We start from the raw sequence: 21,711 nt of genomic DNA on the forward strand, positions 1-21,711 counted from the left end.
TATATGTATTAGAAGAAATGGATTATAATGATGAAGATGAACCATTTAATTCATTGATTGGCATTGATAAATTAATTGGTGATAAATTAATTAAAGCTTCAAAACAATTAAATCTTTCATTATACATGTCAACTTTAGTAATTAAAGAGAATAGATTCATTGAGGATCCAAAAAATGTTGATTTTCAACAAGATCTAAAAGAATGGGATAATTATGATTTCGATTCATTCTTAATTAATTTCTTTGATTTAAATAATGAACTTTGGGAAGAAATGATAATGAATACATTGGAATTTGATGAAGTTTTACCTGGTGGTTCTTTAAGTGAAATAGAGAATCACTTGTATAAAAAAAAGTTACCGTTTCATTATCAATCTCAAATTACTCAACAATTATTTTATAAAGTTTCAAGTTTTGTCTTTTTTAATTCTTCTGAAAAATCAACTATAATTGAAAAATATTGTTCAAAAAATTCAATAAAAGAAAGAGAATTAAATAAATTAAAACAAGAAATAAATAAATAAAAAAAAATAAAAATATATATTAAACTTTATTTTATTTATTTTTTCATTAATTTTTTATTTTATTTACATCACTATTTTTTTTTTTTTTTTTTATACTTTTTTTTTGTACATTTAATTATATTAATAAAATAACACTTAAAATTATTAATAATAAATTATCAATTATAGTAGATCTTGATTAGATTCATATTGATTTGGGTGAATAATATTCCATTCTCCTTCTCTATTTAAATGTTCCAAGTTTTTAAACATATTTTTACCAGAGAGAGCAAATGAGGTTGTTGTTGGTGGAGTGGTTGTAGTAGTTGTTGTGGTGGTGGTGGTGGTGATTTTTGATGGGGAAGTTATGGTTAAAGTTGGGGTTAAATTAGGTGATGGTGATGGTGATGTTGAAGATTGACCAATTTCACATACAATTCTTTCTTGTGGTGGTGATTCACATTGCATTGGAGATGAATTTGGAGTTGGTGAATCACTTCTATACTTATTTGATCCAATTAATAATTTGGGTGAATTACTTAATGGTATATTGGGTGCTGATTGAGTCATATTAATACCTTTATACCAATAAAAGCTTGGGGAATTTTGAATTGGTGATGCACTAAATTCTCCATTACTTCCACTACTTATATTTGTGTTTGAGGTAGATGTTTTAATTAAAACTGGAACTGATTGAGATGAAGAGTTTAATTGTTGTGGAGAGGTTGGTCTTTTATTTTTAAGGTATTGTTGTTTTTGTTTCTTCTTTACTTCTAATGGATCGTCGTTCTCTACCAATATGAATTTATTCATACTCTTATCACCAAAATGAATATTAAACTTTTCTTTTACATATTTTTCAAATAGTTCTGGTATAACCTTTTCACCAGAAATTGTTGAACCACCAATGATACCACTGGATGAATTATTATTATTGGTACCATTATTCATTTCTAAACTAAACATATTTAAACCAGAGAACCACATTTTATATTGTTTTGAAAAATCTCCATGATTACTCTTTTTATATTGATTATATAAATCCTCACTAATAATTTGACCAATAATCTTTAAATTTCTTCCTGGAGCTCTTGGACTAATTATTCTTCCTATTAATGAATTTGTAAAAGTTGATATTTTTTCATACATAAATTGATTATATTCAAATGGTTCTCCTAAATTACTAAAATAAAGATATGATGTATCTTTTTTTTTTTTTTTTTTTTTTTTTTATTGGTAAAAAAAAGTTTTTTAAAACTTATAAATATAAATAAAAAAATCTTACTTTTACTTTCTTTAAATTGGTCCTCAACCTCTTTGGTATATTTTTTAAAGACAGGAATATATGGGTCAATTTGAGAGTCATCATTTAATCTACAACAGTCTAAGATGAATAATTTTCTAAATGAAGCCTTTAAATCAAATAATTTCAAAGAACCACTTTCAATTTCTTTTTCTCTAATTTCTAACATTTCTACAATCTCATTCAAACTTAAATATAATTTTTTTGATTTACTTTTTAAATTATTTTCCAATTCAAATTCAATTCCATTTTCTAAATAAAATTAATTTGAATATTTTCAAATCATTTTATTTTTATTTTTTTTTATTTTTTATTTAATTATTTAGTTATTTTTTTATTTGTTAAAAATAAATTTAATTTATAAATGTTTTATTTAAAATAAAAGAATATATTATTAGTATTGCTTGTTTAAAATATATTATGAAAAAAAAAATAAAATAAAAATAAAAAAATTTTACTTTTAGAAATAGAAAAACCACTATAATAAAATATGAAATCAATATTGGTGTCAGTGAATTTGAACGAGTTTAAATATTCTTGAAATTTCTTTTTTAAATTTTGTTCATTTAAAACTAAAGTGCATTGATAACCACACTTGCTCTCAAGAGCTTCTGAAATTCTTTTTGCATCATTATCAAAATGTATTGAACCACTATAATTGTTTCCAACCACAAAAGCTTTTTTTATTTTAATATTTTTATAATTCTCCTATTATTATAATTAAATCCAATATTAATAAAATAAAAAAAAAAAAAAAAAAAAAAAAAAAAAAAATTCCTCTAATTTGTGATTTATTTTCCAAAAAATTATTTTCGCCGGGGGAATTTTCAAAGAAATCCCACTCATCAGGAACATGTCTAGAAAATTGACGGTTTAAATTAATTTCATTTTTATTTATATCCATTTTTTTTAATTTTTTTTTAAATTTTTTTTTTTTTGTCAATCCTTTTTTTTAAAATATATCCAATAAAAACCAACAAATAAAAAAAAAAAAGATAATTATTTCTATTACTTTATAAAAAAAAAAAAAAAAATGAAAATGATGGCAAATCAAAAAAAAAAAAAAAAAAAAAATCAATTTTATAGTTTTCAAAAAAAAAAAATGAAAATTCATTTATCTCTAAAAAAACAAAAATTTTGGTTTATTTCCTGAATTAAAAAATATCTTTTATTTGTTAGTGTTTTTTTTGTTTTTCTGGGTTTTGAAAATAATACCACTTCAAAAGATATTTATTGATGGTAAAGTTCCAAAAAAAAATTTTATTATTATTATAAAAACAGCAAATAACTGAAGAAAAAAAAAAAAAATAATATTAATAAAAAAAAAAAAAATTGAAAAATCATATGGAATTTGTCGTGGTAAAAAAAAGTGGCCAATTAAAAAAAATGAGCATGTGAGCTATTACTAAATTTAACAACAAATTATATTCAAAGTATTTGTGTTATGTACAAAAAACCTATTTTTTGGAAAATTTTTCCCCCTTTCTTAATAAAAAAAAAAAATAATCTCATTTATAATTGTTAACACCAAAAAAAAAAAAAAAAATAAAAAAAATCCCTTTTAATTGGCGAATAATTATTTAAAATAAAAAAAATTATTAAAAAGGAAAATACTTTTAAAAAAACAAAAAAAAATAAAAAAAAAAAAAAAAGATTAACAAATATCTTTTTTTTTTTTTTTTTTAGTATAAAGCAACTTACACAAAGAAGGGTTATAATTTTAATGATTATTGTTAATATGAAAGATATTTTTATTTTTATTTTTTTGAATTAAATAAATTATTTTATTTTATTTTATTTTTTTTTATTTTTTTATTTTTTTTTTTTTCCAATCACTTTTTTTTTTTTTTCTTTGTAAATTTAGTTGGTTCAATTCAATTGGTAATTATTTATTATTTTGAATTTATTTTTTTTTTTTTTTGAATTTTTTTTTTTTTTTTTCTTTATAAATTAAGTTGATTCATCCAATTGATCATTATCTTCAATTCGTAATTTTTGATCTAAATACATTGAAAACATAAGAGTTTTAGTGAATTCGTCAATCCATTGATGATGTTCCTCTTCAGGATATTCAGTGAACATGAAAGATTCTTTAACGAAAACTGAGATTGTTTTTTGATGAGTGACATTTCTAACACAATGTCTTTTAAAGTTATCGAATAAACCAGAGATATGATTATTGATTGCTGATACAAAAGGTTGAAGTTTTAATTCTTGTTCTTCAGTTGGTATGAAAGAAGTTGTTGGAGATGAGAAACCCTTATTTTTATTTACAGTTAATGATGTTTTAATATCTTTTTGAGCGATGGTCAATACATTCAATAGATCTTGCCAATGTGGGAATAACATTATTTTTTGATTACCTTGTTGTAGTTTTCCAGTATCAATATCATATTGTACTATATCACTATAATCAACATCCTTTGGTACATCTGTTAACCCAATTATATATGGTACTGGTGCCGATAATAAATCAACAATTGATAATGATGATACTGAATTTGGTAATAATGGTAAAATAACTGATTGATAATTAAATGGTGATAATAATGATAATACTGTAAATCTAAATAAATAATTAATTAATAATTTAATGATTTAATAATAATTTAATAATTAGTACTCTAATTAAACTTACATAACAGAAGTTAATGACCTAATTGTTTTTGAATAAAATATAACTTTTTTCTCTAGTAAAATTGCATTTAAAATAACAATTAAAATTTTAGGTTGTACTAATTGAACCGTTGTAAATAAACCATATTTTAACATATAATCACTATAATCAATCATTTGAGAATCTTGTTTAGTTTGTTTTGCACCTCTTTTAAAAGTGATCTTTTGTTCTAAACTTGAAATATTATATGAAATGGTTTCACCAATGTTTGGAATTTGTTGATTATAGAAATATTCTATTAATTCTAAGATTGGTCTTTCTCTAACTTTAAAATTTGAATTATTAACTAATGGATCCTCAATAACATTTCCTGTTGGTAAAGTTTTATTTGGTGTTTTTACTTTTGCTAATGTTGTTGTATTATCATTTGAATCTGTAATTGTTAATGTTGTAACTCCTGAACTAATTTCATTATTATTATTATTATTATTATTATTATTATTTGTATTTGTATTTGTGGTAGTGGTAGTAGTAGTTGTTGTAGGTTTTTGTTGTAAAGGTGATGAACTTGAAGAAATTGATTGTTTTCTATTTTTTCTACTTGAAATTGACATTAAATTTTGAAATTTTGTAATTTCTTGCATATGTTGAAGTGATAGTACACCAGAGATAATATCAAAATGTAATGGAAAGAAAGGATATTTAGTGAGTATACAAAAACATCTTGGTGAAGTATGAACTAAATCACCAACTTGTGGTATACTTTCATCGGGACAAGGTTCATCATTAATGTCAACCTCAAATTTTTCACCCTTGATGATAGTGCCAATTGAAGATATTTTAGTAGTACAAACTCCGTAAAGAACATCTTTTTTCTCATCTGTTAACATGAAAACGAATGAATCCTCTGGTTGTTTTAAATGTTTCTGTGGGTATAATACTTGAAATAGATTGGTGTGTGATGCAGTTTGTGATACTGAGCTTACAGCAACACCATTTGGAAATGGGAAAAACTCAACTGATAATCCATCCAATGGTTTATCAGGTGGATATTGGTACAGTATTTTTGGTTGTTCTATTTTATTAAATGTTGGTTGTGGTGGTGTTGGTGCTGATGTTGATGATGACGATACTGATGTTGATGATCCCGCTAAATTTGACGTTGGTGTTGATGATGGTGGTGGTGTGGTAGACCCTATAGATGTTGGTAATGTTGTATTGGGTGAAGAAGATCTTAATAAAGGTGGTTTTGAACTTGTTAATGGTGGTGATGACGATGATGATGCTAATGATGATGTTTGTGTCGGTGATGTTGATAAACCAACTGTACTTGTACCCTCGATTGGTGGTACTCCAATTATAATGAAAAATTCAAATAATCTTGGTCTATCTATATGTCCTGTTGATTTTCTTCTTACGCCACTATGTAAACTACGACTTAACTTTTCATCATTTGTAAGTGCTTCAACATCAATCGTTATATCCATCTGTTTTCTACCTGATGGTGTCCTTCTATGACTTTTTACAAATGGTATTGATTGCATTTTATTATTTATTATTTATAATTTATTTATTTATTTATTATTTATTTATTATTATTTAATATTATTTTTATTACTTTTAGGATTTATTCCTAAAATATATATATTGTATTCTATAGTTTTATTTATATGTTACTATTTGAAAAAAAAAAATAAAAAATAATGATAATAAAATAATAATATATATTTTATTTTAATTTTTTTTATAATTTTTTTTTATTTTATTTTTTTACTAGCTGTTAATGTGTCTGAAAATAATAATTAAAAGAATAAAGAAAAATTATTATAATAAAAACACAACAAAAAAAGCAAATTAATGTGTTATTTTGGGAACATCTGAAATTTAAAATAATATGTGTTGTGTGTTGAGTTTGTTGTTTTTTTTTTTTTTTTTTTTTTTTTTTTAATTTTTTTTTTTTATTTTTTTTATTTTTTTTTATTTTTTTTTTGTAAATTTTGATCGACTTTTTCTTTTTTTTTATTTTTGTTATTTTTTTTTTTTGTAGTTTTGAGATCTAGATCTCATAAAGCCAAAAAAAAAAAAAAAAATTTGATGTTTAATTCCAAACCATCTTAATTTAAAAATATTATCAAAAAAAAAAAAAAACCAATATTTTTTTTTAAACAAAATTTGAAATAATTTTTAATATTAAAAAAAAAATAAATAAAAAACTCAATTCAAATTAAAATTAATTAAAAAATAGATAATATTAGATAATTATTCATTTTAAATTATTTTGTTAAAAAATGAATTATATCTCATATTATTATTATTTTTTTTTTTTTTTTTGGGTAATTTTTTTTTTTAAAAAAATAATAATAATAAAAACAATAAATAATAATTTTTTTTTATTTTTTTAAAATTTGTATTTAAGATTGTTGTGATTTTAAAATTTAAATTACTTTCAAAGATGCTTCAATGTGAGAAGTTGCACTTAACAATGCTAAATAAGTCATTAAATTAAATTTTACTACCCTTGTCAATAATAAATTTTTTACACCATATAATTTTTCAATTTCACCACCTTTATCATTTGATAGAGTAAATGGTAATTTATATTTTGTTGAAAATTTAGAATGACTCTCAGAATCATCACTACTAATACCCACAACATCCACACCAACAACCTGGTGCTTGGTCTCCAATGTTTAATTTTTTTCCATAAATTTGACCTTATTAATATTTTTAAAAAAATAATTAATAGAAGCAAAGAAGCCAGGATTTTTACAAATTTCTTTGAAGTTTAAAAAAAAAATGATTTAAAGTTGGACGAAATAAAAAAAATAAAAAAGATAAATAAAAATAAATAAAAATAAAAATAAAACATTTTCAATTCTTTTTTTTTTAAAATTTTTCAAATAATTTATTTATAAATCTAAGTATATATCTATAAAGATAAAAATGAATTTTTTAAAATTTTTATTTTTTTTTATTTTTATTTTTTTTATTTTTTTTTATTATTTTTTTTTTTTTATTATTTTATTTTTTTTTTTTTAATAATTATTTATTAAATTAATTATCAAAAACTGTATCAACTTCACTTGGTTCAATGAAAGAGATTTTTTGTCTTTCTTCAGCTTTACCTTTTTGATATTTTCTTTTAATGTATTTATTTGCTTTTGAAAGTTTATGATCGGAACGAGTATTATTTGGAGAGACATAATTTGGATTTGAGTAAAGAACACTACCACCGAAACCATCAGAGAAGATTTTATCGATATGCATGATCATTCTTGGACCGATTTCAGTGAGTAAAGAATCCTTTTTAAATTCTTGATCAGAGATTTGATAATTTCTAAACCAAATACGACCATCTTGATAAAAGAAAGAGAAAACGTGGTCAAAGAAAGGTTTGGATTTGACATGTCCCTTTGGAGTGCTATAGATTTGAGTGATCAATTCTTTGATTAATTGGAGGTGTACCTCGGAATCGAATGATTTATCGAAATGGAGGAATGGACGACTACCCTTCAAACAATTACCAGTCATTTGTAATTCGTCCAATGTGTGAACGTTGGTAATGTGGAATTTCACTGTTGGACCCAATGGTGTTTTTGCCATCCAAAGGAAACAATCTGTACCTTTTCTAACATCAAATAGTATTGCATAATTACATGATTTCATTTCACATGTTTCATTAATTAATGATAATGTCTTTCTATCATCAATTTTATCCTCTTTCTTTGAATGTGGAATTAATGATATTAAATCTGCCATTAAATGACGATACTTTGATCCAATACCACGTGTTGATGTAAATAATACTCTTTTCTTTGTATAAATTGATTGATCTTTTTTATTTTCTTCTATATTTTTATTTTCCTCCTCAACTTCTTCTTCTTCCTCCTCTGATTCCTCTTCTACAATTTCTTCTTCTTCCTCTGATCCTTCTTGTTCAATAATTTCTTCATCTGATTCTTCTTCAACAACTGGTTCAGCAACTGGTTCTGTTCTTTTTTTAATTTTTTCAAGAATTTTACTTGGTTTTACCATTTTTTTATTATTATTATTATTAGAGAGTTATATAAATAAATATAAATATATACAAATAAATAATAAATAAAAAAAAAAAAGTATTAAAAATAAAAAATAAAAATTAATGAAAAAAAAAAAAAAAAATTTTCAACTTTCGTTTTTTTTTTTTTTTTTTTTTTTTTTTTTTTCAAAAATAAAAAAACGACAAAAATTTTCAACTTTTGTTTTATTTTTATTTTTTTTTATTTTTATTTTTTTTTATTTTTTTTTAATTCTATTTTTATTTTTATTTTTAATTTATTATTATTGTTTTTTAATTGAATCTAATTTATAAAGATCATCTCTTTTTTGTGAATAAATTGGAATTGAAGATCTTGTTTCATTTAAAGTATTTAAATCTATATCAGAGTAAATTATAGATTGATGTTCATCAGTTGTTGCTAAAATTGTACCCCATGAATTGACAATAGTTGAATGACCCCAAGCTTGATAGGTTGAAGAAGGATTTCTAGCTGGTGATATAGCAGCAACGAAAACTTGATTATCAACAGCTCTACCTCTTTGAAGTAATTCCCAATGAGCTGGACCTGTAACCATATTGAAAGCACCTGGATAAATTAAGAATTTAGCACCCATCTTTGAATATAACATAGCCAATTCTGGAAATCTAATATCATAACAAATTGCAACACCAATTTTACAATAACCAATATCAACAACACTAAAACTATCACCTGGTGTTAATGTTTCACTCTCTTTAAATCTAATTTTATTTGGTACATCAATATCAAATAAATGAATCTTTATAATAATAATAATAATAATAATAAAAAATAATAATATTAATATTATTATTATTAATTTTAAATTATAAATAAATATATATTTACTTTTCTATGTTTTTTAACAACTTCACCTTTATCATTAAAAATGAAACAAGTATTATAAATTTTACCAGTTGCTTTATCAATTTCTGGAATTGAACCACCAACTAAAAAGATTTGATTTCTTTTTGCAGCTTCTGATAATTTTTTAACTGTTTCACCATCTTCTGTTTCACTATATTTTTCAAAGGTTGATGTTGAATATGGACTATTAAAACATTCCTATTTTTTTAAAAAAAAAAAAAAAAGGATTAATAATAATTTTTAAAAATAATAATTAAAAATAAAAAAAAAATAAAATAAAAAAAAATAAAATTTACTGGTAATGAAATTAATTTTGCACCATTTTTAGCAGCTTCATCAATATGTTTAATTGCATTTTGTACATTTTCTTCTTTATTATCACCACAGAGTAATTGAATACCTGCAAATTTGAATACCTTTTCTTTATCTGCCATTAAATGAACTTTTCTTAATTGTTGGGAAATATGTGTAAATGATTTTGTTGTTGTTGAACAGTTGTTATTATTATTAAATAATGATGTCGAAAATTTTGATGTGTTTTTAAATGAATTAATTAAACCTCTATACATTTATAATTATCCAAACAAAAAAAAAGAAAAAAAAAAAAAAAAAAAAAAAAGTCAATGCAAATATGATTAATAAAAAAAAAAATTTTTTAATTTCATTTTTTTTTTTTTAAAAAAAAAAAAATAAAAATAAAAAGAAAAATAAAAATAATAAAAAAGATTTAAAAAATAAAATAAAATAAAAAATTTAAAAAATTTAAAAAATAGATATAGTTTTTATAAATATTAATTATTAAATTAATGATTATTTATTATTATTATTTCATTATTATTATTATTATTATTATTATTATTATTATTATTATTATTATTATTATTATTATTATTATTATTATTATTATTATTATTATTATTATTATTATTATTATTATTATTATTATTATTATTACACAAATTAGGTAATTGAGTTAGTCATATTACCAATAATTTTTATTTATTTATTTATTTTTTAAGATTTTTTTTTTTTTTTTTTTTTTTTTTTTTTTTCAAACTAATCTTTAAAGTTATAATAAAAATTGCTTTAAATTCTTAAGTGGTTAAAGAGGGGTTTGAAAGTTTAATGTGTGAAAGTAAAAAAGTGGTGTGGTTTGGAAGTTTTTTTTTTTTTTTTTTTTTTTTTTGTTTTTTTTTTTTTTTGTTTAACAAAAAAAAAAAAAAGAAAGAAAATTGAAAATTTTTAAATTCTTTTTTTTAACGAACTGGATTTTCAGGATTTGATTTTGAAGCTTTATGAAATACATAACCAGCAATTAAAGCTATAGTCATTGCTAAAATAACGATTACAATTACTTTGATAGCATGATATTTCATAAAGATTTTAAATTTTTCAGATGGAGTTTTATATTTTGTTGATCTTAGATCATTTAAATCTTCCTCTTCTTCATAATCATCTAAATCCTCTTTTGCATTGATATGAATATCATCAAATCTAATTTTCTTTTGTTGCTGTTGATGTTGTTGTTGAATTTGGTTATGATTTAAACCGATATCCAATACAGAATTTGAAGCTAAACTTTTTTGTTTCTTTTCACCAGTTACTTTCTCTAACCTTTTAATGTATTCTTGAATTTGTGAATTGTAATTTGTAATTTTCGGTCTAAGTTGAGAGATTTCACCAGAATTTTGTGATGAAAATTCCAATTGTTGAGTGATTTCTTCTGCTTCTTCAATATAGTTTGTTGCTTGATTAACATAAACCAATATTTGATCAGTACTTATTCCACCTGGATTAGTTTGATTAAATTCTAATTGTGATAAATTATCTTCAATTGAATTAAATACATCTGATAAATCTGATTCATAATGTGAATATACGTGTTCCATTTATTTTTATTTTTATTTTTATTATTATTTTTATTATTATTTTATTATTTTATTTTGTAAATCTTAAATTTATTAATAGATATAAATATATATATCTCTAAACCAAAAGGAAAATAAAAAGAAAAAAAAAAAGAAAAAAAGTAAAAAAAAAAGAAAAAAAAAAAAAAATAAAAAATTAAAATTAAAATTAGAAAAAAAAAAAAAATTAAAAAATTAATGATGAAATGTGGGGTTTAAAATTAAAAAAAAAAAAAAAAAAAAAAAAAAAAAAAAAAATTTAAAAAAAACGACATTAAATTTTCATTTCACTTTTTTTTTATTTTTTTTTTTTTCCAACTCGATGTGTCAATAAAAAAAAAGAAATGTTGAAGTCAAAAATATCATTTATTTCAAGATGTACCTATAAAATAATAGAAGCCCAAAAATTTGAGGCCCAATATCTAACGAAAATAAAACCATCAAACCAAAATATAAATCCTAGGAAATCAAAATTTTTGAAATTTTTTAAAGACCAGCCCAAAATTACAAATAATACAAATAAAACAAAAACAAAAGCAAAAGCAAATGCAAAAGCAACACCATCAGAAACTACAGAAGCAACAACAAAAGAAAAAAATAAAGTTATGACATTTCTTGGTAAACCATTTGAATTCAACAGATCTAGATATATTGAAATATCTAAAGAAAATCAAATTCAATTATTTTTTAGAGCATTAAAACATTGTGGTGGTTCATCGATTTCAGATATTTATAAAATTTCCTATAGAGAATTTACAAATTCACCAGAAGGTCAATCTATATTTTATTTTTTTGGTGGATCAATGGTTAGAATGTGTTATACATTATTTCCAGATTTCGAATGGGCACCATGGTTATTTAAAAAGAATAGTGATTTATCAAAAATGAGAAGAGAAAAAGATTATGATTATAGTAGAGAAATTAAATGGTTCGCTGCAAAACACAATATCAAAGATTCAAATTTAGATGACTGGTATAAAATGAAATTAACCGACCTTTTAAAGGAATGCAAGATACGAAATCTCTTTAGTATTGGTTTGGTAGATTTCATTCGAAAAGCGTACCCACATCATAAATTTTATTTATTTAAATTCCATAAAATTATATTGTGGTGGAAGTATCCAGACGGACTTGACGATTTCCGTCAATATTTACTCAAAGAAACACAATTCACTTCAATGGAACAATTTTATTTATTGTCAAAAACAAAATTCACTTCTTTGGGAGGTACCTCGCTTCTTTTATACTACAAATATGATTTACACCAAATCTATAGCATATTATTTCCAGATTATCCTTGGAATAAAGAATTACTAACACCAGAGGCCTTTCAACAACTTACAAATCCAAAGTTTGAAAAAATAGAACCAATTTCCAAAAATTTCGATTTTCCAAAATTTAAAAAGAAAAAATCAAAATTTAAATATGAAACTTTTGCTCCGACTCAAATAGAAACTCAACAAGAATTACTCAATAAAATTAATGAAAATCTTAAATAACATATATCTTTTTTTTTTTTACAACTTTTTTTTTTATTTATTTTATTTTTATTTTTAGTTCACTTTATTCTTTTTATTGTGTCTTTCAATTATATTAATTTCATCACCATTATCGTTATTATTATTATCCATATTATCTATATTATCCATATTATTATTATTATTATTATTATTATTTGTATTATCATTATTATTATCATCTGTATCAACAAATTCATTTGGTGATTGATCTTCAGATTCACTAAAAATAATAATTAAAATAAAAAGGTTAGGAAAAAAAAGAAGTATTAGAAATTAGAAATGATGTAGAAAAGTTAAATACATACTTTTGTAACTGTTGTCTTTTTGTTACTCTTTTTACTGAAGTTTGTGTGGTTGGTGTTGGTGTTTGTGGTGGTGTTGGTGTTTGTGTTTGAGTAGGGGGTGTTGGTGTAATTAATTTTAAGGAAATTCTTAATTTTTCTCTTTGAGAGTCTGTATGTTGAGGGCATTTCAAAGTTTTTGTACACATTTTACCTGTATTGTTTGAAACAACACCACAAATTCTACTTAAAAGTGATTGAATCTTTTCAAAAGATAGTGATTTAACAGCATCCAATGAATATGCTTTTGATTTGGTTTTTCTTTTCGATTTTGATTTTTTATTTGATGGATCATAATCATCATCTGAATCTTCCTCATTTTCAGAATTGATTGACCCACCACTAATATTTGTATTATTGTTATTGTTATTTACACCATTGGTATTGGTATTATTACCATTACCATTTATATTGTTTGTACTATTTGATCCATTATTAATATTAATATTGTTATTATTATTATTATTAGTTGGAGATTTATTTATAATATTATTATTATTATTATTGTTATTAGTATTATTAGTATTATTATTATTATTATTATTATTATTATTATTATTTCCATTAACATTGTTTAGTAATGCTTTATTTTGTTTTCTTGCACTTCTAATAGTTCTACCAACACCCATACATTTCTCTAAATGTGGTGCATAACGTGATGAAATTACACTTCCATTACATTTAATACACTCAAAAGTATCGGTTTGATTCTTTGTTAATTGACCAAATATATCCAAACCAGGTTTCTTTATAATTTCTGGTGGGGGTGAATAATCTTCATCATTCAATAAACCAAGTTGAATATTTTTATGAACTTCAAAAACAATCTCTAATAACTCTTCCTCAAATAAATCTCTATAAATTTCATTAGCCATTTCATCTTCAAATGTTTTATTTTCAACATCTGATAAATCTGGTTCCTCTTCTTCTTCTTCTTCTCCACCTCCTCTTCCTTCCTCTTCCATTATTTGATCTTGTTGCGGTTGTTGAGTTGGTGGTCGTGTTTGTGTTTGTTGTTTTTGCTGTTGATTTGGTGAAGAAGATGAAGATGATGAATTGGTAGTTTTTGTTGTTGTGTTTGTTGTTGTTGATTCTATTGTTGTTGGTATTGATGTTGATGTTGATGTTTGGGCACTTGTATCTTTTTCTGTTTCAGTTTGAAAAGTTGAAGCAGTAGTATCATTTGGTTCACTCATAACAACATCTTCAACAGTCGATTGCACTATTTCTTTCTTATCTTTTTTACCATTTGATCTTGTTTTTTTAGTTGGTACCATTGGTTCTGGCGGTATTTTATCCTTTGATTTCTCTTTTTCTAATTTTTCTAATTTTTCTTTCTCTTTTTCCAATTTTTCTTGTTTCTCTTTTTCTAATCTTTCTTTTTCAGCTTGTTTCGCAGCTTGTTTCTCTTTTTCTGCTTGGGCTTTTGTTAATTTCTTTGCAACTGGTGGAGTGATTGCTGATTTTGGTTTTGTTGGTGCTGAAGTGGTTGTTGTCGTTGTTGTTGTTGATGAATTTGCAGCAGCGGCTGCAGCAGCAGATGATTTTGATCTTGATGATGGTGGTGGTGGTTGTTTTGCTTGTGATGCTTTTGAAATTTTGGCAACTGGTTGATGAATTTTAGATTTTGATTTCTTTGTACTTCCCAATGGTCTACCTCTACCAGTTGGTTTGGGTTTTTCATTACTACTACTAGCATTATCATCAGTATTTGTATCATCAGTTTCAATTTCTTCCTCATCAGATCCTGAACCTGATGTTGATCCTGTTTCTCCAGATGTATATTCATCACTTTCATCATCCCAATAACTATCACTTTCATCATAACTATAACTATCAGAATCTTCAGAATCTTCAGAATCATAATCAACAGTTTTTGTTTTTTTCTTATTATTATTATTATTATTGTTATTATTATTATTATTATTTATTTTTGATGATGATAATGATGCACTTGATTTCTTTGGTATTATTTTCTTTATTGTTGTTGTTATATCTTTATCCTTATTACTACCAATACTGTCTTTATTGCTACTATTTACATTTTTTTTTAAATTTGAATTGGTAGTTGTTGATGAGATACTGCTTGAAACCTTACCTCCACTGGACAAGGATGAAGAAGATTTTGATATTATATTTTTGGGTTTATCTTTTTCTTTGTCTTTATCTTTATCTTTTTCTTTTTCTTTTTCTTTATCCTTTTCCTTTTCCTTTTCTTTGTCTCTATCTTTATCTTTTTCTTTTTCTTTTTCTTTATCTTTATCTTTATCTCTTTCTTTATCTCTTTCTTTCTCTCTATCTTTTTCTCTATCTCTATCTCTATCTCTATCCCTGTCACGGTCTCTTTCTCTATCTCTGTCTCTGTCGCGGTCTCTATCTCTGTCTCTGTCTCTATCTCGATCTCTGTCCCTGTCTCTATCTCGATCTCTATCTCTTTCTTTATCCTTTTCAGATAGTTTATAGTCTTTATAATCTTTGTAGTCTTTATAGTCTCTATCTCTGTCACGATCTCTATCTCTGTCTCTATCACGATCCCTATCACGGTCTCTATCTCTGTCTCTATCTCTATCGATTGATTTGTAATCTCTATCTTTTTCTTTGTAATCTCTATCTTTTTCTTTGTAATCTCTATCTTTATAATCTCTATCTTTATAATCCCTATCTTTATAATCTTTATCAGATTTACCACTGACACCAATTGAAGAAGATGATTTTTTAATTAAGGAGGAGGTTGGTATACTTGATGATGAAGTTGAAACGTTTGATGTTGAAAGGATTGGACTTGACCTTTCAGATTTACTCTCTGAACTAGTTGGTGAAGATAGATTTTTTGTATTACTACCACTATTAATTGATGAGGATGATGATGATATATTTGAAACTGCGCTTGTATTTGAACTACTTGATGATAATTTATTTCTATCTTTACCTCTATCCCTATCTCTATCTCTTTCCCTTGATCTTGAACGATCTCTATCACGATCCCTCGAACGATCTCTTGAGCGATCTCTTGATCTTGAACGATCCCTATCTCTCCTACGGTCTCTATCACGATCACGATCACGATCTCTATCCCTATCTAATCCACCACTACTTCCACCACTTCTACCTATATCTCTTTCTCTATCTCTATCTCTATCACGATCCCTATCACGATCCCTATCCCTATCCCTATAATAACGATCACGATCTCTTGACCTTGATCTTGATCTATCTCTTACCCTATCACGTATTCTATCCCTTGATCTATCTCTATCACGTATTCTATCTCTACTTCTATCACGTGATCTATCTCTATCTCTCATATATTTATCATCTTTTCCGCCGCCACCACCACCACCACCACCACCACCACTCTTTGATTTATCTTTTCCATCAGCACCAATACCAATAATACCTGATGGTGGTGATTTATTTATATTATCGCTATTACTACCACCTCCAATTGAAGGTAAAAATGAAGGTAAAAATGAAGAAGTTGAAGAAGGACTTGTTTGCAATATCGGTGTTGTTGATGTTGATGATGATTTTTCAAGTTCTCTACTTGATTTTAATGAAGTTGAAGTTGAGGTTGATGATGTTGGAATTGATGTCGATGATGTTGAAATTGATGATTGTGATGTGGATAATGGTGATTTTAAAGGTTTTAAAGAAGATGAAGATGATTTACCATCTCTAAATTTATCCCTATCTTTTCTATCTCTTGATCTATCTCTTGATCTATCTCTACTTCTATCACGTGCTCTATCTCTTGAACGATCTCTCGCTCTATCTCTTGATCTATCTCTACTTCTATCACGTGATCTGTCTCTACTATCCCTAGATGATGATAAACTTGTTATATTGGATTTATTATTTTCTTTTAGTTGATCTTTTTTTAAAGAGGAAGAGAAAGAAGAGGAAGAAATTTGAAATGATGATGTATTATCTTTTGACCTGTTTAATGCATGTTGTTGTGATACAAAGGTTTGTGGTGAATTTGATGATGATGATGATGATGACGTTGGTGGAGGTGGTGGTGGAGGTGGAGGTGGAGGTGGGGGTGAATTACTACTATAACCACTACTACCACTATTATTATTATTATTATTATTATTAGGATATGTCGGATCAAATGACATAATTTAAAGTATATATACAAAAAAAAGTAAACACATAATATCAATTTCCCTTTTTTTACTATTTATTTTAACTTTTACTAATTTTATAGTTTTTTCCTTTATTATTAATATTATTTTTATAATTATATAATGAGTTGAAATAGATATTTCGTGCTCTTTTTTTTGCTTATTTTTCGTTGAGTTTGCCAAACGTGCTGAATTTTTAGAAAAATAAAAAATAAAAAAAATAAAAAAAAAAATTAAAAACAAAAAAAAAAAAATAAAAAAATAAAAAAAAAAAATAATTATATAGTTTTCAAAAAAATATTATAAATAAAATAAAATTTATTTATTTTTACTAAATAGGATTTTTTTAAATAAACTATTTCCATTTTTATATAATAAAAATTGAAAAAATAATAAAAAAAAAAAAAATAATAAAATTAAAAAAAAAATAATTGGGTCATTTGGACAAAAGGGGGTAATTTTATTTTTTTTTTTAAAACCCAATTTATTTTATTTAACTATAACCATTTCCAAAAAAAAAAAAAATTTAAAACTTTAAAAAATTATTTTTAAATTGTGATCAGTTTCTTTTTTCCAATTATTTATTTAATCAAGAATAAAATAAAAAAAAAAAAAAAAGTTGGACTATTTATTTAAATATTTATTTTGAATTTTATTACATGTTTTTTAGAGTTTATTTTTATTTTATATTATTTTTTTTTTTTTTTGATTATTTATTTATAAATTTTTTGATTTTTTTTTTTTTTTTTTTATATATTTATTAAATTTTTTTATAAAAAGAGTTTTATTCAGTAAATTCAAATGGTTCTGGAGTTGAAGGTTCTGGAAGAGTTGGAGAAGTTGTAGTGGTAGCATTTGGAAGTGAAGCAGTAGCAGTAGCAGTACCAGATTGATTTCCAACAGTTTCTTGTTTAGTTTCTGGTTTTTCTTTTACAACCAATTGTTCTGGTTCATTTGGAGTTAAATCTCTCAACATAACGATACCAATGGCAGGACTCTTTTTAATTGGTTGATAACGAGCATCATCAAATTGAACATATTGTAATTGTCTTGGTACGATACGAGCAGGATTTGATTTTCTTTCAAAGAGTGGTTCTTTTTCTTCGGCTTTGGCAGCTTCTTTTTCTTCCTTTTCTTTGGCTTCTTTTTCTTTGGCTTCTTTCTCCTCTTTTTCTTTCTTTTCAACATCTTGATCAATATTCATAGCGGAACGAGAACTTTGAAGTTTATTCTTTCTACTGTAGGAGAGGATGGCTGTTTCAATTTTATTGGTTGAGCTTGTGGTGGATGGTTTGGTTTCAGGTGGATAAGCAAAGAGTGATGGTCTGCAATTGGATTTGAAAGTGAAAACTGGCATTTCCAAGTTTTTGTTGAGACCAATGATAGAGGTTGGAGTTAACGCTAAGCCCATAAAGTGAGTCATTGGGAACCAATACCAAAATTGAAGGAAACCAGCAATACCAACGATAGCATTCATATTCTTGTGACCACTTGGTGAATGTAATTGAATGGTAGAGTTTCTACCACCGGCATCAATGACACCAAATGCTAATACAGCACCAAACTTGGACATTGAATCCTCACGTTTATCACTGATACAAGTGGCGAATAATTTTCTGGCGGTTTCAGCCTCTGGTACCAACTCTTTACTGGTTTGAATCAATACCATAGCCATGGAGATCCAAGCGGCTTGTTTAACGTAACCAACACTATCGGTGGTGAGTGATTTTAAAATTTCCAAAGCATCTCTTTGACCGGTACCAGCACATGCAATACCCAAAGCGAAAGCGGCACCATAACGAACGTGTGGGTTATAACTTTCGGCCAACAAAGCGATTGCCTTTGGACATTTCTCTGGTTGTCTGGACAAAACGAAACCAATACAAGTGACGGCAGCTCTTCTAACAGAGTCGGTACCATCAGAGACGGCGACATGTAAGAGTTTTCTCAAGGCATCATTGTGACCAGTTCCACAGTAAGCAAAGGCAATTGCATACATACCACCATATCTAATCAATGGATCTTTGTCACCAATCATTTGCTCGATCAAGGTGTCGGCACTCTCCTCCTTGCCATACATTAAGAATGCCAAACCCATGGATAAGGATCTGATGGTTTTCTCATGTTGGGTCTCATGAGCATATGCCAACATCTCTTCGATGGCCTTCTTTGCGCCACTGCCCAACATCACCAAACCCATAGCCAAACCAGCGGCCTCACCAGAGACGGCGTCATCGTTATAGAGCACACTTTTCAAATCTTCATACAAATCATCACGACCTGTTGCCATTGCAGCCAAACCCAAACCCAAGGATGCACCATGATGAAGGATGGCATTGTTGATGTGTAACTTCTCCACTAAATAATCGATGATCTCCTCGCCATGTGAAGCATGAATTAAACCGAGAGCATAAAGAGAACCAGATTCAGAGTATGGAGTTTGATTGACACTAGCACCTGGCAAATAAGTCTTCAAGAGTGATTTGCTCTCTTTGATATGACCCTTGTTAATTACACCCAAACTTGAGATTGCGCTAAACTTTGTCCAATGAGTTGATTTGTATAACCATTCAATATTACTTCTTAAAAATGTATCTCTAGTTGTACCAGCATGCATCAATGCATTGGCAAATAATGTACCAGAATAAAAGATGGCACCCTTATGTAATTCACTGGTGGTTTTCATTGATTGTAAAATGTGCATATCAGTACTACAATTACGATAAAGAAATTCTAAATTCATACCAATTGATACATCTCCAATTAAAATTGAATGTAATCTTTCTAAACGTTGTTCAAAGGATGATGATCCTCCACTCTTTTCATTACCACTATCTATATCAATTTCCATACTATCTGATGCTGGTGTTGTTGTTGTTGTTGTTGTTGATTTCTTTTCAACTGGTGGTAATCTATTACGAACATTTAATAAAAATTGTTGTGTACTATTTTGAAAAAGATCAAATCCAATTTGATATGCAAGTAATAATGATTCCTAAAAAAATATAAAAAAAAATGGTGTTAATAACACAAACACACACACTCACTTTTTTTTTATTTTTTTATTTTAAAAAAGTTTACTTACTTCATCTTTTTTAATTAATGATAATAAAATTGTAGCAACTTCAATATGGTTATCTAAAAAGATTAAACATTGAACAACACTAAGATAATCTGGTTTTTCTTGGGCTAAATGAAGATTAACCAAAATACCTAAAACACTATGACGGAAATGACGATTGTTTACTGAAACATTACAAATGTGAAGACAATAAGAGAGCATACTATTTACATTACCAGATTGTGAAATTGCTTTTTCAATTATATCTAATCTTCTTGCTTCAATAGCAATACCTAATGCCTGTTTATATGATCCTTCCCTTTTTTATTAAAAATATGTTAGAATTTTATTATTATTAAAAAAAAAAAAAATAAAAAAATACATACTTGAAACATCTATCAAACATTCCCATTACAATTGATTCGAGATGTGGATTGATAACAGTGTCTTTATTTGTGGATGTTCTTAATTTAATATATTCATCAATAAATTTATCTAATTTTTCCAAAAAAAAAAAATAAAAAAAAAAAATAAAGTTAGTAAAATTTGATAATTTTTATGGATTATAAAAAAAAATAAATATAATCAATTAATTTGAAAGTTACATAAAAGTGTTTCAATGTATTCACTCTTTGATAAAACATTAAATAAAGAACCAGCTGATAACGCATATTCCATTGAATTTGGGAAATCACTTAAATTGTAATATACTTTTGATAAAACTAATGATGCAAGTTCATGTTTTGGAAATTGTTTATTGACTGATAATGATTTTCTATTTTAATTTTTTTATTTAGTTTTTTTTTTTAAATTAGTTTTAAAAGAGAATTATAAAAAAAAAATTAATAATAATAATTTATATATACATTTTATCGATTGAAGATGATGCAATTTCTGACCAAAATTCATCAACACATGAATCTAATTTTTCTAATGAATATGATTTCAATTCTAATTGATCTTCATCCAATAATGATAGGTAATTAGAAACTGAATTAATTGCTACCATGATTGTATGAAATTTTAATTATGTATATATATATATTTGTGAGAAAAAAAAAAAAAAAAAAATTAAAAAAATAATATAAAAAAAAAAAAAAAAAAAAGTGAAATTAAAAAAAAAAAAATTAAAAAAAAAAAAAAATTTTGTGAAGATCAAAAAAAAAAAAAAAAAAATTAAAAAAAAAAAAAAAAATTTTAATTAAAATTTAATTAGGAACAAATTTTTTAATTTTTTTTATTTTTATTTAATTTTTGTTTTTTTATTTTTTTTATTTTTTTTTTTATTTATTTTCCTAAAATATTATTAGATTTCAATATTACCTTCCCACTATAATTGATCACTTTTTTATTATTAATAATTACGATCATTGATGATTATTTTTTTTTTTTTTTTTTTTTTTTTTT

General features: G+C 24.9%; 10 protein-coding genes across 10 annotated transcripts; 2 read left to right on the top strand and 8 right to left on the bottom strand.

The window, feature by feature from the left end:
* Nucleotides 1-17: 17 nt before the first annotated feature.
* DDB_G0287931 (hypothetical protein) lies at nt 18-524 on the top strand (the record flags this gene model as incomplete). Its single annotated transcript, XM_631886.1, has 1 exon — nt 18-524. One exon carries the CDS (start codon nt 18-20, stop codon nt 522-524), a length of 507 nt encoding a protein of 168 aa, XP_636978.1.
* A 162-nt stretch (nt 525-686) lies between these two features.
* On the bottom strand, nt 687-1,975 carry DDB_G0287933 (hypothetical protein; the record flags this gene model as incomplete). The annotated part of the gene is made up of 2 exons (XM_631887.1): nt 687-1,708; nt 1,789-1,975. The coding sequence occupies 2 exons, from the start codon at nt 1,973-1,975 to the stop codon at nt 687-689; spliced, it is 1,209 nt and encodes a 402-aa protein (XP_636979.1).
* Nucleotides 1,976-2,503: 528 nt separating this feature from the next.
* Nucleotides 2,504-2,710, bottom strand: DDB_G0287945 (hypothetical protein; the record flags this gene model as incomplete). The annotated part of the gene is made up of 1 exon (XM_631888.1): nt 2,504-2,710. The coding sequence occupies one exon, from the start codon at nt 2,708-2,710 to the stop codon at nt 2,504-2,506; it is 207 nt and encodes a 68-aa protein (XP_636980.1).
* Nucleotides 2,711-3,756: 1,046 nt separating this feature from the next.
* DDB_G0287935 (DENN domain-containing protein) lies at nt 3,757-5,967 on the bottom strand (the record flags this gene model as incomplete). Its single annotated transcript, XM_631889.1, has 2 exons — nt 3,757-4,372; nt 4,445-5,967. 2 exons carry the CDS (start codon nt 5,965-5,967, stop codon nt 3,757-3,759), a joined length of 2,139 nt encoding a protein of 712 aa, XP_636981.1.
* Nucleotides 5,968-7,477: 1,510 nt separating this feature from the next.
* On the bottom strand, nt 7,478-8,458 carry bxdc2 (brix domain-containing protein; the record flags this gene model as incomplete). Its single annotated transcript, XM_631890.1, has 1 exon — nt 7,478-8,458. One exon carries the CDS (start codon nt 8,456-8,458, stop codon nt 7,478-7,480), a length of 981 nt encoding a protein of 326 aa, XP_636982.1.
* A 285-nt stretch (nt 8,459-8,743) lies between these two features.
* On the bottom strand, nt 8,744-9,917 carry nit2 (nitrilase 2; the record flags this gene model as incomplete). Its single annotated transcript, XM_631891.1, has 3 exons — nt 8,744-9,241; nt 9,331-9,546; nt 9,645-9,917. 3 exons carry the CDS (start codon nt 9,915-9,917, stop codon nt 8,744-8,746), a joined length of 987 nt encoding a protein of 328 aa, XP_636983.1.
* A 687-nt stretch (nt 9,918-10,604) lies between these two features.
* On the bottom strand, nt 10,605-11,237 carry DDB_G0287947 (hypothetical protein; the record flags this gene model as incomplete). Its single annotated transcript, XM_631877.1, has 1 exon — nt 10,605-11,237. One exon carries the CDS (start codon nt 11,235-11,237, stop codon nt 10,605-10,607), a length of 633 nt encoding a protein of 210 aa, XP_636969.1.
* A 362-nt stretch (nt 11,238-11,599) lies between these two features.
* DDB_G0287949 (hypothetical protein) lies at nt 11,600-12,754 on the top strand (the record flags this gene model as incomplete). The annotated part of the gene is made up of 1 exon (XM_631878.1): nt 11,600-12,754. One exon carries the CDS (start codon nt 11,600-11,602, stop codon nt 12,752-12,754), a length of 1,155 nt encoding a protein of 384 aa, XP_636970.1.
* A 54-nt stretch (nt 12,755-12,808) lies between these two features.
* DDB_G0287951 (hypothetical protein) lies at nt 12,809-17,237 on the bottom strand (the record flags this gene model as incomplete). The annotated part of the gene is made up of 2 exons (XM_631879.1): nt 12,809-12,995; nt 13,081-17,237. 2 exons carry the CDS (start codon nt 17,235-17,237, stop codon nt 12,809-12,811), a joined length of 4,344 nt encoding a protein of 1,447 aa, XP_636971.1.
* Nucleotides 17,238-18,027: 790 nt separating this feature from the next.
* psmD1 (26S proteasome regulatory subunit S1) lies at nt 18,028-21,313 on the bottom strand (the record flags this gene model as incomplete). The annotated part of the gene is made up of 5 exons (XM_631880.1): nt 18,028-20,238; nt 20,329-20,623; nt 20,691-20,799; nt 20,910-21,079; nt 21,171-21,313. 5 exons carry the CDS (start codon nt 21,311-21,313, stop codon nt 18,028-18,030), a joined length of 2,928 nt encoding a protein of 975 aa, XP_636972.1.
* Between the last annotated feature and the right edge of the window lie 398 nt (nt 21,314-21,711).

The sequence above is a fragment of the Dictyostelium discoideum genome (assembly GCF_000004695.1).
Source record: "Dictyostelium discoideum AX4 chromosome 5 chromosome, whole genome shotgun sequence".
Taxonomy (NCBI): Eukaryota; Evosea; class Eumycetozoa; order Dictyosteliales; family Dictyosteliaceae; genus Dictyostelium; species Dictyostelium discoideum.